This window comes from Galeopterus variegatus, unplaced genomic scaffold, assembly GCF_000696425.1.
Source record: "Galeopterus variegatus unplaced genomic scaffold, G_variegatus-3.0.2 Scaffold2410, whole genome shotgun sequence".
Classification (NCBI taxonomy): Eukaryota; Metazoa; Chordata; class Mammalia; order Dermoptera; family Cynocephalidae; genus Galeopterus; species Galeopterus variegatus.
The window spans coordinates 264139-278686 of record NW_007728521.1 but is presented as its reverse complement, the minus strand read 5'-3'; the positions used below and the strand labels follow the sequence as shown (position 1 = coordinate 278686).

General features: G+C 38.7%; 1 protein-coding gene across 2 annotated transcripts in view; it reads left to right on the top strand.

Annotated features, from left to right (window-relative positions):
* Nucleotides 1-14548, top strand: part of AP3B1 (adaptor-related protein complex 3, beta 1 subunit) — a 254762-nt gene that overhangs the window by 13540 nt on the left and 226674 nt on the right. For both annotated transcript variants that reach the window (XM_008581623.1, XM_008581622.1), the window contains exon 2: nt 2480-2554. In XM_008581623.1, the coding sequence (XP_008579845.1) occupies nt 2480-2554 (75 nt within the window). The remainder of the gene's footprint in view (nt 1-2479; nt 2555-14548) is intronic.

Here is a 14548-nt window from a genome sequence, read left to right as displayed (position 1 = left end):
GCAACAAAAGGAAAAATAAACAAATGGGATTATATCGAACTAAAAAGTTTCTGCACAGCAAAATAATTAACAATGAAAAGACAACCTACAGAGTTGGAGAAAATATTTGCAAACTACACATCCGACAGAGGATTGATATTTGGAATATACAAGGAACTCGAACAACTTAGCAGTAAAAAACCAAACAACTGATTAAAAAATGGGAAAGGAGCTGAATAGGCATTTCTCAAAGGAAGATGTACAAGTGGCCAACAGACACATGAAAAAATGCTCAACATCACTTAGCACCAGGGAAACACAAATCAAAACCACATTGACATATCATCTTACCCCAGTTAGACTGGCTGTTATCAAAAAGAGAATAACAAATGCTGGCAGGGATGCAGAGGAAGGGGAACCCTCCTACATTGTTGGTGGGACTGTAAATTAGTGCATTCCATTATGGAAAACAGTGTGGAGGTTCCTCAAACAACTACAGATAGAACTGCCATACAATTCAGCAGTTCCACTGCTGGGTATATACCCAAAGAAATGGAAGTCATCATGCTGAAGGGATACCTGCACCACTATGTTTATCACAGCTCTATTTAAAATAGTCAAGAGTTGGAACTAACCTAAATGTCCATCATTGGACTGGATGAGGAAAATGTAGTATATAATGGAATACTACTCTGCCATAAGAAATAATGAAATTCTGCTATTCGCAGCAACATGGATGGACTTAGGGAAAATTATATTTAGTGAAATAAGCCAGGCACAGAAAGAGAAATACCACATGTCCTCATTCATAAGTGGGACTAAAAATAAAAAGAAAAAGAAAGATATAACATAACAATAATACATTGAATTTTCAAAAGGAGAGAAGAGAGCTTGAGGTTATGAGAGGTGGGTAAGGGGAAGGAGGAGAGGGGGAAGGGAGGAATTGTTAAGGGGCCACAGAAATGATTACACTGTATAATGTTATAATGTGGATTATACTAATTACCCTGATTTGAGCATCACATATTACACAGAGGTAATGATATTCAACTCTGTACCCCACAGGTATGTACAATCAACTATATTGCAATAAAAATAATAATAAAAAAGACTTGCTATGAAAAAGAAAAAAAATTGAGAGGAAATTAGGGTTGGATGCCACAGTGGGCTAGGTGCTAGGAGATGGCTCTAGAAAGGGAGAATGTGTAGATTTGATGATATGTTAGATAGAAGGGTAAAAATTAGAAAAGTAAAAAAGAATTGGTTTGAAGCATGATATGAGCAAAGGCATAGAGGAGCCAGAGAATATTATAGGAGTGATTAAGATGTGTTTTCTTGGATATTAGCACTGTTGTGGAACATTAGGTCAAGGAGCTTAAGAAGGGATGTTAGTGTAAATTGTGAGAGTCTTTGAATATTAAGTGAAATAGTTTGGATTCTAGGCAGTCAGTAGCTTTTGAAATATTTGAGGATGGGCTGACATGTACAAAGTAGTATTTTAAGCATGTTAAACTGACAGTGATGTACATTATGGGTAGGAGGAGGAGACTGTTGGAAAAGTCCTTTGTGAGGTGATGTTGACCTATGGTAGGACAGTAGCAGTGAGAAGGTATTAACATGAGTGTATAAGAGGTAACAACATGACCTAGTTACTGTGTAGGTATGAGAAGAGACCAAGACAATTCTATGGTTTCTGGTATCTGGGGCATTAGAAGTAATAGGAAATTCTTGCATGAATGTTATTTTATCATGGAAAATGAGTTTGGTTTTAGACATAGCAAGTTTGGGATGAGGGAGACATCTAATAATGTTTAGTTAGAGATGTGGAACTTGGGCTCAGAATTTGGGCTAGAATTTTGGGGAATTGGTCCTCATACGTAGACGTGAGAGTCATGAGGTTGAATGCAATCTTAGGAGTTTCAGAGATTGTAGAACAGTGTGGCCTGAAAAGATGGTGGTGCACAGAACTTTAGTGGGCAGAGGAAGAGGGTTTAGTAAAAAGGAACTTTGAAAAGTGATGGTTGGAGAAGTAGGAGACCCTATGCAAAGAAAGCCAAAGGAGAAATAATTAGTTTATTCAGAGTAACATTTATCCCTTCCCTACCCTTTCCCGACCCATTGCAAATGCAGTACGTTTTTAATGTAAGGACTTGGAAAACAAAGCATAGCACAAATATTAAAAAAAGCATTTCCAACCCAATTAGCCAGAGAAAACTATTGTAAATATTTTCATATGTGTCTTAAATTACTATATATTTCTTTCTTAATTTGTCTATGTATTTGCATATTTATATTGATACACAAGACAGTTTTTCTTTGCTGCAGATAGTAGTATAAGTAAAATGATTTGAAAGAGTTTAGCTGTTAATTACATAGCTTATTTGTTGACACAATCTTCTAAATATTTATTGTATGTAGAATTTCCTAAAGTATGTATTTTATTTTCAAATTATTAATTTAAAAGAAGTTTCTGCCCTAATATTCCACTTTTATTTTTCAGATGATTGCAAAAGGGAAAAATGCTTCTGAACTGTTTCCTGCTGTTGTGAAGAATGTAGCCAGTAAAAATATTGAGGTATTGTTTTGATTCTTAATTTTTGTGATTCCTTTGTTGTAAAGATATCATATACTTTTCAGTTAGTTTGAAAGGCAACATAAGATATTTAAGTATCACTAGATTTTTGTTACAACTAATATATCCATAAACTTAAATGTAGGTAAAATAGAAGAAAAAGTAGACATACTACTAGTTTTGGGTCTTTGGTAGAGAATAAGAAAACCAAAATTAGAATTGATTCATCTAGGTAGAGGATGGTAACTTGTTGAATTTTCACCTATTTCTAGAGGCCAATGTAGTTTAAATTTTGTTCTAGGGACTTAATTTTAAGATAACATATGTCTAGTCAAAAGGCCTAGTCAAGTATATTCAGTCCTTGATGATTTGGGCTTTTTGGTATTTCTAGGACTAAGCCGAAGAATATTTCCCAAGTTTCTCAGACTACTCATGACATGTACTAAACACTCAGTACCTATATTTGGATTTATTGAATGAATGAACATGCCCCAGTAAAAAAGTGTTATCTATAAGCTGGACTGATGCAGTCCAGTACTAAATTTAACCAGCCCCCCTCCCAGGTCTGTATTATAAAAAACAGTATGGCTAATTGATAGAATTCTTCTCATTTCAAAGCTTTGAAACTTTTTTTTTCTCTTAAAAAATTTAAAACATGTTATTGCTACTCTATTTGGCCATTTTGTTGACAGATGATAAAAGAAATGAACATGGGTGTAAGTACTTTCTGTGAATTAACTTATTTAATTCCCACCCTGTGAGGTGTAGATGCTATTATAATTACGTATTAAGAAATATCCAGAATCTACACATGGTTTTTATTTCCTGTAAGTCCATGCATATGTACACTTATAGCTGTACTCTTCTTTCTCAGCATTTTCATTATTGATTAGCAGAGGACTTTGAAAGATGGAACGTCCAGCTGGAACTGTCCTTTTGTCAGTTGGAAATTGGGGTTTGATATTAAGCTTTGAGACTGAGGCTAGAGATTTAGGATTGAGAGCTATTTGCAGAGAGTTGAAGCTGTGGAAGTGAGTGATCTTAGTGAGAGAGGGGGTAGAGGCAAGGCAAGGAGAGAGCATTTATAGTCACCTGCATTAATGGTACCTGAGGGAGGTGAATCAGTGAAGGAATCAGTCCAGTGTTGTGTTATAGAAACTAGTGAGTGGAATGCTGGGGAGAGCTTGAGGAAGTTGAGGAATGGTCTTGACAGATTGGGGAATTGGATCAGTATATGGATATAGATGGAGAAGAGTAAGAGGCACGTTCAGTGGGAGTGGGAGATTGAGAGCTAAAAGGATGGGAAACTGAACACTTTGAGAGTTTGAGATATTGGGACAGAATAGTTTTAGGTGATAATCGTGAAAATCAGGTGAGGCTTTGTCAGGGAGTGGAAGAGGTAGTTGTACTGTCAGGGAGCTAGAAGGGACGTTGAGGTTTCTTGGTGGTTTTCAGACTGTTTATGGAGTCTTTTCATGAGTTTGTATGATGCTTTGAGACCTTCACTTCTCCTTTAACCAGAGCATCATTAAAAAAAAAAAAAGTTTTCAGACAGGGTTTAGATATTAGCTTCCATTTTAAGAAAGAATAGTAAGACTTTTCTGTTCATTTTGCAGAGGAAGAAACTGAGGCCCCAAAACAATTAGTAAATTGCCTCAGACATCAAATTAAACTAGTACCAAACTTAGCACCAAAACTCAGTTTTCTCAACCCTTCTTGTGGTGCCTGTCTTGCTGTACTCTATTGCCTATTATCTCCATTTTTCAAAAGATGAAACTGAAGCAGATTAAGCGTTGTGACGTATCTAAATTCTGGCAGTGTCAGAGCTAGGCCTTAAACCCAAGTATTGTGACTCAACTTGAAGTAGTGATATCTGCCACATGCATGATGAAAACACCAGCACATGTACCTTGTATTTGCCCATTAGTAACAACTGTGAGCTTCAAGGAATATGCCTAGCCCTCTTTGAGTCTGGGAAATTTAGGAGAAGGAGCAGATTCCACTGAAGAATATTTTCAAGGGCCTGGTGACATCAGGGCACATGTGTTGATTGGTGGAGGTAAATGGAGTGTAAGAGAGAAATTAAAGATTTAGGGAAGTTTCTTCACTTACAATCAAGTATTATTGATATTATTCTTAAAGCTGTATCTCTTTTGTGTTATTTGGTAGGTACCTGCTCTTTTCAATTTGGTATTATTAATTATAATCCATTTTGAAGTTAATTTTTTGTATGGTATCTCTATACAACTACTGATCTCTCTGTCACGATAGTTTGACATTTCTAGAATTTCTTACAGTGTACATCTTTAACTTGTTAACGTCTACCACTAGGGTTTACAATATACATATTTAAGTTATCAAAATCTACTTTCAAATATTATTATATCACTTCACATTTACTATGAAAACTATACAACAGTAAACTTCCATTTGCCCTCTCCCATCTGTGTCTACATTGTCATGCGTTTTACTTCTAAGTATGTGAAAACCTCCAAAATATGTCCTTATTATTTTTGCTTTAAGGAGTTATTTCATTTTTAAAAGGGATTATTGAGATATAATTAACATGCTGTAAGTTTCTTTCTTTTAAAGTATACGATTCAGCGATTTCTAGAGTATTCATAGAATTGTGCAAATTACTACCATCTAATTCCACAACATTTCATCATCCCCGCAAAAAATCCTGTGCTCATTAGTAATCACTGCACATTCACTCTGTTTTCTGTCTCTGGATTTGCCTGTTCTGGGCATTTCATATAAATGGAATCGTACTGTGTGGCTTTTTTTGTCTAGCTGCTTTCATTTAGCATAATGTTTTCAATGTTCATTCATGTCCCATGTATCAGTACTTCATTCATTTTTATGGCTGAGTAATATTCTATTGTAAGGATATATTGTGTTTTGTTTATCCATTCCAATTGATGGACATTTTAGGATGTTTCCACTTTTGGGCTGTTACGAATAATGCTTCTGTGAACATTTGTGTTATAACTTTTTAGGTAGACATTTTGCTTTCATTTTTCTTGGTAACATACCTTGGAATGATATTGCTGGGTGATATGGGAGCTCTATGTTTAACTTTTTGAGGAACTGCGGGTTTTCCACAGCAGCTGCACCATTTTATATTTTCACTGGCAATGTATGCGAGTTGCAGTCTGTCCACATCCTCATCAGCACTTATTTTCCTGTTTTTTTCCCCCAATTATTGTTTGTCTTTTAGATTATAGCCATCCTAGTGGGTGTGAAGTGGTATATCATTGAAATTTTGCTTTTCATTTTCCTAATAAAAAGATTTTGAGCATTTATTGGCCATTAGTAAATCTTCTTTGGAAAAATGTCTCTTCAGATCCTTTTCCCATTTTATGATTGGGTTGTGTTTTTATTTATAGAATTCTTTATATATTCAGAATACTAGACCCTTATCTGATGTAATATTCGCAAATATTTTTTCCCATTCTGTGGGTTATCTTTTCACTTTCTTGATAGTGTCTTTTGAAGCATGGAAGTTTTTAATTTTGATGAATTCCAATTTATCTATTTTTCTTTTGTTTGCGTATGCTTTAGGTGTCATATCTAAGAAACCAATGCTTAATCCAAGATCGTGAAGATTTATACGTTTCTTTCCCTAAGAGTTTTATAGTTCTAGTTTTTCAATTTGGTATTATTAATTATAATCCATTTTGAAGTTAATTTTTTGTATGGTATCTCTATACAACTACTGATCTCTCTGTCACGATAGTTTGTCATTTCTCGGATTTCTTATAAATTGGATCATACAGTATGGAATCTCTTGTATTTGATTTCTTTTACTTAGGAAACCATGAGATTCATCTGTGCTGTTTTGTGTATTCACATTTTATTCTTTTTTTGCTGTAATGTCGATATTCCATAATATTTTTTTTTCTTTTTTTTCTTTTTTCGTGTCTGGCAACGGATTGCAACCCTCAGTGTCGCGCCCGTACTGGACCGGGACCAGCAACGGGATCGCACCCCTCGGCGTTGCTCCCACACCTCACTCAGCCAGTGAGCGGGAACCGGTCTGTATGTGGGATACGAACCCTCGGCGGGAGCGCCACCGCGCTCCCAAGCGGTGCACTGTAGCAGTGCGCCACCGGGCCGGCCCCGATTCCATAATATTTTAATTCACCACTTGAAAGACATTTGGATTGAATAAAACCACTCTGTGTGGGCATCTATTTCAATTTTTATTGAGTAATATCTAGGAATATAATTGTTGGGAAGTATATGTTTAGTTTTTAGAAAACAGTGCATATACTTTTTCAAAGAAGCTGTACCATTTGCATTTTCACCAGCAATGTATGGGAGTTCCAGTTGGTTCACATCCTAACACTTGATCCTCTTAGACTCTTAACTCTAGCAATTTTGGTGGATGTGTAATGGTATTTCATTGTGGCTTTAATTGCATTTTCCTGATTTTGGTGATGTCAAGCATCTTTTCATGATCTATGGTTAGTCGTATATCTTCTTTTCTAAAATCCCTGTTTAAATCTTTGGCCTGTTTTTAAATTTTTTGTGGTCTTATTATTAAGGTGTAAAAGTACCTTATATATTCTAATAGAAGCCTTTTTTCAGGTAGATGGCTATTTAACGTTCAATGTTTTCTCCTCATCTGTGGCTTGCTTTTTTGTTTTCTAACTGATTTCAAAGAACAATGTTTGATTTTGAAAAAGTCCATTTTACCTATTTTTTTTCAGTTATTGTTCAGGCTTTTTTTGTGACCTGTTTAAGAAATCTTTGTCTAAAGTAATGTCACAAAGATTTCTCCTGTATAAATGTTTGATAGTCTTAGCTATTACATTTAGTCTTATGGTCTATGTCATTGAGGATTCCCAAGACCACTCACATATTCTCATACTCATGGCTATGATTTGTCATAGTGAAAGATACATAGCAAAATTAGGTACAGAAAGAGGCAAATGGGTAGAAGAAACCAGGAACAAGTTTCCAAGAGGCTTTTTCCAGTGGAGTCACACAGTACACACTTACTTCCTCCATGACTGATTGTGACAAAACCTGTGCAGTGTTGTCTACTAGGAAAGTTCATCAGAAACTCAGTGCCCAAGTCTTTCATTGAGGGCTGTTCATGTAGGCGTCATCTGCCTACCACATACCAAAATTCCAGACTTTCAGAAAGAAAGGAGATATTCAACATAAACTGTATTGTTTGTTCAAATAATTTAGACACAGTAAACTACCCTTATCAGTTAGGGAATGATGGTGATGGGAATACTCCTGAAATTCAAGTTCCCAGACAACAGTAAGGGCCAACTTGTAAGCAAGCCTTTCTAAGGACAGCAATCTCTAGCCTGTTAGGTTAATTCTTTACTGCACAGAACATTTCAAGTTAGATTTTGTGTGTGATGTGAGGTGAGATGTGAGGTTCATTTTTTTTCCCCAGATACTCAGTTGTTCTGATACTATTTGTTAAAAAGACCATCTTTTCCCCATTGAATTACCTTGCCACTTTTGTGAAAAATCCTCGATCATATAGTGTGAGTATGTTTCTGGACTCTTCTGTTTCATTGATCTGTATGTGTGGCCTTATGCCAGTACCACACACTCTTTTGTTTACTGTAGCCTCATAGTAAGTCTGGAAGTCATGTAGTATATGAAAGGGCGCACGGACCCGAGCTGATAAGACGACAGGACCCGAGCTGACAGTTCGCCAGAGAAGTTCCACTTGATTCAAGGACTTCGTATATATTTATAGGGAGCTGCGTTCTGTGTTCGGATAGGGGGTGGACGGGCGGTAGCTGATTGGACGGGGCTGGGCAGGAAGTGAGCCCTGACCTGTGACTGGTTGAGGTTTGGCGCAGGTGGGCTTGAGTGTTAGCACCGGCAGGCTTGTTTACTGCAGAGAAGAACCCGGAAGGGCACCATATTGCTAGGGAATGCTTTCCCCCTCCCCCTCCACTTGAGTGCCCACGGTGTCCCTACAGTATAAGCACTATGATTTTGTTCTTTTTTGAACCTTATTTTTTCTAATTTGGGGCCTTTCTATGTAAGTGTTAATATCAGCATGTCAATTTTTTCAATAAGGCTGTTAGGATTGGTTTGGATTACATTGAATTTATAGATCAATTTGGGGAGAATTGCCATTGTCACTGTATTAAGTCTTCCAGTCCGAAAGTATGTTCTATAATTTCCCTTTGCAGTGTTTTGTAGTTTTCAATGTACAAAACTTGTACATATTGTTAAACTTATTTTTTAGTAGTTTTTGATGCTATTTTAAATGGAATTATCTTTTTAATTTCATTTTCCAAAAAGTCATTGCTAGAACATTTATGTATGTATGTATGTATGTATGTATGTATATGTATGTATGTATGTATGTATGTATGTGGTGGCTGGCTGGTATGAGGATCCAAACCCTTGACCTTGTTGTTATAACACTGTGCCGTAACCAATTGAACTAAACAGCCAGCCTCTGGAATTATAATTGGTTTTCGTGTAATGATCTTGTATCCTCATGAAATTCACTTATTAGTTCTGATTGGTGTTTTGTAGATTTCTTAGGCATTGCTACATGAAGATCATATCATGTGCAAATGTAATTTTGCTTCTCTCCTACTCTACATATTTTTTTTAAATTACTTTTTCTTGTCTCATTGCACTAAAGACAACCTATATTATAGTGCTGAAGAAAGTGGTGAGAGTGGTCTTCTTTTCCTGACACAGAAAGGATTAAGCCTCTTACCATTGAATAAGATGTTAGCAGTAGGTTTTTTTCACAGATGCCTGTAATTACGTTGAGGAAGTTCCTCCTATCCCTAGTTTGCCGAGAGTGTTTATCATGAATGGGTATTGAATTTTATCACGTGCTTTCTTGAAATTATTATATGATTTTTCTCTTTTCCTCATATGCTAAATTACTAGGTTGATTTTGTTATTAAGCCTCTCTGTTCTCAAGATAAATCCCTTTTGGCAATGGTGTATTAACCTCTTTACATATTTTTAAAATAGATTTGCTTAGTTTTGTTAAGGATTTTTGTATCTGTTTTTGAAGGATTTTTTTTTTTATTGTGATGATTGATTTTGCTATCAGAATAATACTGGCCTTCTAAAATGAGTTGGGCAATTTTCTCTTCTGTTGTCTGAAAGAGTTATATATCTATAGGATTAGTATTATTCTTATCCTAACTGATATTATTTCATCCTTATTGTGAAACTATCTGGGCCTGCAGTTTCTATTATGGGAAGGTTTTTAATTATGAATTCAAGTTGTTTACTTGATATAAGGCTATATGGGAAATGGTTACCTCAGCAGGCTTGAGTTGCTTAAATCCTGCATATTCCTAAGAAAGGTCAGGTGAATTGAACTCTTAGAATGTTCTGTTCTGAATGTTTTACATGCCTGGGGCCTTGAGCAATGCCATACTAGTTTGTTCAGATATTTTATATGAACAGTGTGACTTATGGTGAACTCCTGCCTTTCTCTAAGGTGTGGAGCTTCGGTTACTGATCAGTTTCTGTCTTAAGTGTTTCCCTGATTGGCAACACTTTGCTCATGTTTATACACATTGTTGTTGAAGGAATTAAACAGATCTTATGTGAGTCCACAAGGAGGGGACTCTTGTAAGCTTTTGCCTGGTTTCTTCTGGGTTTTACCCCATGCCCTTTTCTTTCTGCTGATTTTTATTGTGTATCCTTTTTGTTGTAATGAACTATAACCATGAGTATATCAACTTCTGAGTCCTATGAGTCCTACTAGCCAATCAAGTCTGAGGGGGGTCTTGGTGGACCTCCAGCACAGAGCTGTTTAGGTATTCTATTTCTTCTTGGATCTATTTTGGTAATTTATTTCATTCAGTAAATTTATCCATTTCATCTAGATTGTAAATAATCTTCCTTTAGTATCCATTTATTGTCTGTAGGATCTGCAGTGATATTTCCTTTTTTATTCCTGATATTGGTAATTTTGCCTGTTCTCATTTTTTTCTTGGTTTAGCTAGAGTCTTATCAATTTTATTGATATTTAAACCCCCCCCAGCTTTTGGTTTTATTGATTTTTTTTCTGTTTTCTACTTTCTATGTGTGAAGGTTAATTCTAGATGTCAACTTGGTTAGATGAAGGAATGCTGTGAAGCATGGTAAAGCAATCTTTTCAGGTGTGTCCATGTGGGTGTTTCCAGCAGAGATTAGTATGAGAGTCTGAGTGGCCTGGGTATGAAAGACCCACCCTCAGTGGGGGTGGGAACCATCCAATCCACTGGGGGTCTGGAGAGAACAAAAGACAGAGGAAAGAGGTGAAGTGCTCTCTCTCTCGATCTGCTGGAGCTGGGATACACTCTTCTCTCCTGTCCGTGGACATCAGAGCTTGAGACTCTTCAGCTTTTGGGTTCCAGAACTTACACGGAGGACACCATCAGCTTCCCTGGTTTTGAGGCCTTTGGACTTGGACTGAGCCATGCTACTGGCATCCGGTTTATAGACGGCCTATCATGGGATTTTTCTTCATAGCCACGTGAGCTAATTCCCCTAATAAATCCCTCTCATGTAATTATAAAATATCCTATTGATTCTGTCTCTCTGGAGAATCCTGACTAATACAGATTTTGGTACCAGAAGTGGGGTTGGGTCCCATAGTCCTTGGGCAGCTTTGCTCCTTATGGCTTTCCTTTCTGAGGCCACACTTCAGCTCTCCCAGGCTGGTGTTCCACTCTAGTAGCTGCATAGATCTGGGGTCTCGAGGTCAGTCCCGCTCTCATGGCTCCACTAGGCATGGCACTGTTGGGGTTTCTCTGCTGCAACTTCAACCCCATGTTTCCACTTGGCATTGCTCTAGCGAAAGCTGTCTGCAGTGACTCCACCCCTGTGACAGATCTCTTCCTGGGCCCCCAGACTTTTCCATACAATCTTTGAAATTGGGGTGGAGGCTCCCAAGTTTTCCCAGCTCTGGCATTCTGTGAGCCTGCAAACTTAACGCCTCATGTATGCTGCCAATGCTTCTGGCTTGTATTTTTCAAAGCTGCAGGTCCAGCCACACCTGGGGCCAATTTAGCCACAGCTGAAGCAGCCAGAGCCCTGAGGTGCTGGTTCTAGAAACAGCTTCCCAAGGTGTCCCTGAGTAGTTAGCCTTAGAGGGTGCCTCAGGCCTGTTCCCCAAGACCGTTTTATCTCCCTAGGCCTTTGGGTCTGAAATGGAAGGATTGGTCCCAGAGGCTTCTGCAATGCCTTCAGGGCCTTTTTCCCCTTCTCTTGATAATCCCATTCTTCAGTGTTAATCTTCTTAGTACCATTGCATTTTTCTTCTGATAATGCTCTCTGCTTCTCTTCCACATGGCCAGACTGCAAATTTTCCAAATCATTACATTCTGTTTCCCTTTTAAAATCTGGCTTTACATTGTGCCTTTGCCACCATAACTCAGCATAGGCTGTTAGAAGTAGCCATGAAGCATCCTTAATGCTTTGTTGCTTAGAAATTTCTTCCGCCATATACTCTGGTTCACAGATCCTAAGTTCCAATGTCCACGAAGTCCAAGGGCATGGACACAGTGCAGCCAGGTTCCTTGCTATGGTGTAGCAAGGGTGATCTTTTGTCTAATTCCCAATAAGTTCCTCATTTCTATCTTAGATCTCATCATCCACATGGCCTTTACTGTCTGCATTTCTATGAGCATTCTGCTCACCACCACATAAGTCTCTAAGACATTCCAAACTTTCCCTCATCTTCTTCTCTTCTTCTAAGTCCTCCAAACTCCTCCAATCTTTACCCATTACCCAGTACCAAAGCTGCATCCACATTTTCAGGTATCTGTTTAGCAACACCCCACTCCTTGGTACCAATTTTCTGTTTTAGTCCATTTTGTGTTGCTATAACAGAAATACCTGAGACTGGGTAATTTATAAGGAAAAGAGCCTTATTTGGCTTATTCTGGGACAGCTGCATCTGGCACGGGCCTCAGACTGCTTCTACTCATGGCGGTAAGTGGCAGGCAGCCAGCAGGTACAAGCAGATCACATGGCGAGAGGAAGCTAGAGAGAGAGAGAGAGAGAAGGTGCCAGGGTCTTTTTTAGCAGCGAGCTCCCGTGGGAACTAATAGAGCGAGAACTCACTCACTACCCCTCCTCCCCCAGGGAGAACATTAATCCATTCATGAGGGATCCGCCCCCATGACTCAATCAGTTTCCAACACTGCCACATTGGAGATCATATTTCCACATGAGTTTTGGAGGGGACAACACATTCAAACTCCATCATTCCGCCCCTGCTCCCCCAAATCTCATGTTCCTCTCATATACAAAACACGATCATATTCTATCCCAAGAGTCTCAAAAGTGTTAGCTTGCTCCAGCATCAGCTTAAAAGTCCAAAGTCCAAAGTCTTATCTGAGACCAAAAGCAAAAGTCATTCCAGCTGTGAACCTGAAAAACAGAACCAAATTTATCTACTGCCAAGATATAATGGTGGAACAGACATTGGGTATACATTTCCATTCCAAAAGGCCAGAAGAAAGGAGAAAGAGGCCCCAAACAAGTCCAAAACCCAGCAGGACAGACATTAAATCTTAAAGCTTCAAAATAATTTTCTTTGACTCCAACTCCTGCATCCTGGGCACAATTGAGCATCTGGGCTCCGAAAGCATCAGCAGCCTTGTTCCCACAGCTCTGCCAGGCACAGCCCAGTGGGCCATGCTGGTGCCTGTGGCTTTCCAGGCCTGCATTGCATGTTACCAGTGGCCCTGAAGTTCTGGGGTCCTGGCGGCAGCCCTGCTGCATTGGCTCTACTAGACATTTCCCTGGTGGGAGCTCTCTGTCGGGGCTCTGACCCCACTTTCCTGCTGGGCGTTGCTCTAGTAGATGGTCTCTGTGGTGGCAGGGGTGATTGACCCAGACTACCAAGGGGAAGTTGGACTACTACTTCACAATGGAGGTAAGGAAGATTATGTCTGGAATGCAGGAGGTCCCTTAGGACGTCTCTTAGTAAGTAGTACTACCATGCCCTGTGATTAAGGTCAATGTAAAATTACCACAACCAAATCCAGACAAGACTACAAATGGCCCAGACTTCAGGGATGAAGGCTTGGGTCACTCCACCAGGTAAAGAACCACGACCCACTGAGGTGCTCGCTGAAGGCAAAGGGAATACAGAATGGGTAGTAGAAGAAGGAAGTTATAAATACCAGCTTCGACCACGTGACCAGTTATAGAAACGAGGATTGTAATTGTTCTCTCTGTTGTGTTAAGAATATGTCTCTATGTATATGTGTTGTACACATATTAAGCAATTATCTTTGTTTTTGTTCCTCTTGTTCTCTATCATGTACCATGAGACTTACTGACTTTATACCAGCATTTAAATGTTGTTAACCTTACTTCATAGTATTTGCAATTTTAAGTTATGGGATATTGGGAGAAGGGTAAATATCATTTAAGGACTTTACCTTTTTCTTCTTGGAAAGGGATTAATGCATTTCCGGTTGTACGCAGGATAATGTATCATGTTAGGTGAAACTATTACGTTATTGTACTATTTGAAAATTAAGTGTGATTTAAGGAGATAGTATGGACACCAAGTTGACAAGGGATGGACTTGTGAAGGTTAATTCTAGATGTCAACTTGATTAGATGAAGGAATGCTGTGAAACCTGGTAAAGCAATCTTTTCAGGTGTGTCCATAAGTGTGTTTCCAGCAGAGATTAGTATGAGAGTCTGAGTGGCCTGGGTGTGAAAGACCCACCTTCAGTGTGGGTGGGAACCATCCAATCCGCTGGGGATCTGGAGAGAACAAAAGACAGAGGAAAGAGGTGAAGTGCTCTCTCTCTCGATCTGCTGGAGCTGGGATACACTCTTCTCTCCTGTCCGTGGACATCAGAGCTTGAGACTCTTCAGCTTTTGGGTTCCAGAACTTACACGGAGGACACCATCAGCTTCCCTGGTTTTGAGGCCTTTGGACTTGGACTGAGCCATGCTACTGGCATCCGGTTTACAGATGGCCTATTGTGGGACTTTTCTTCATAGCCACATGGGCTAATA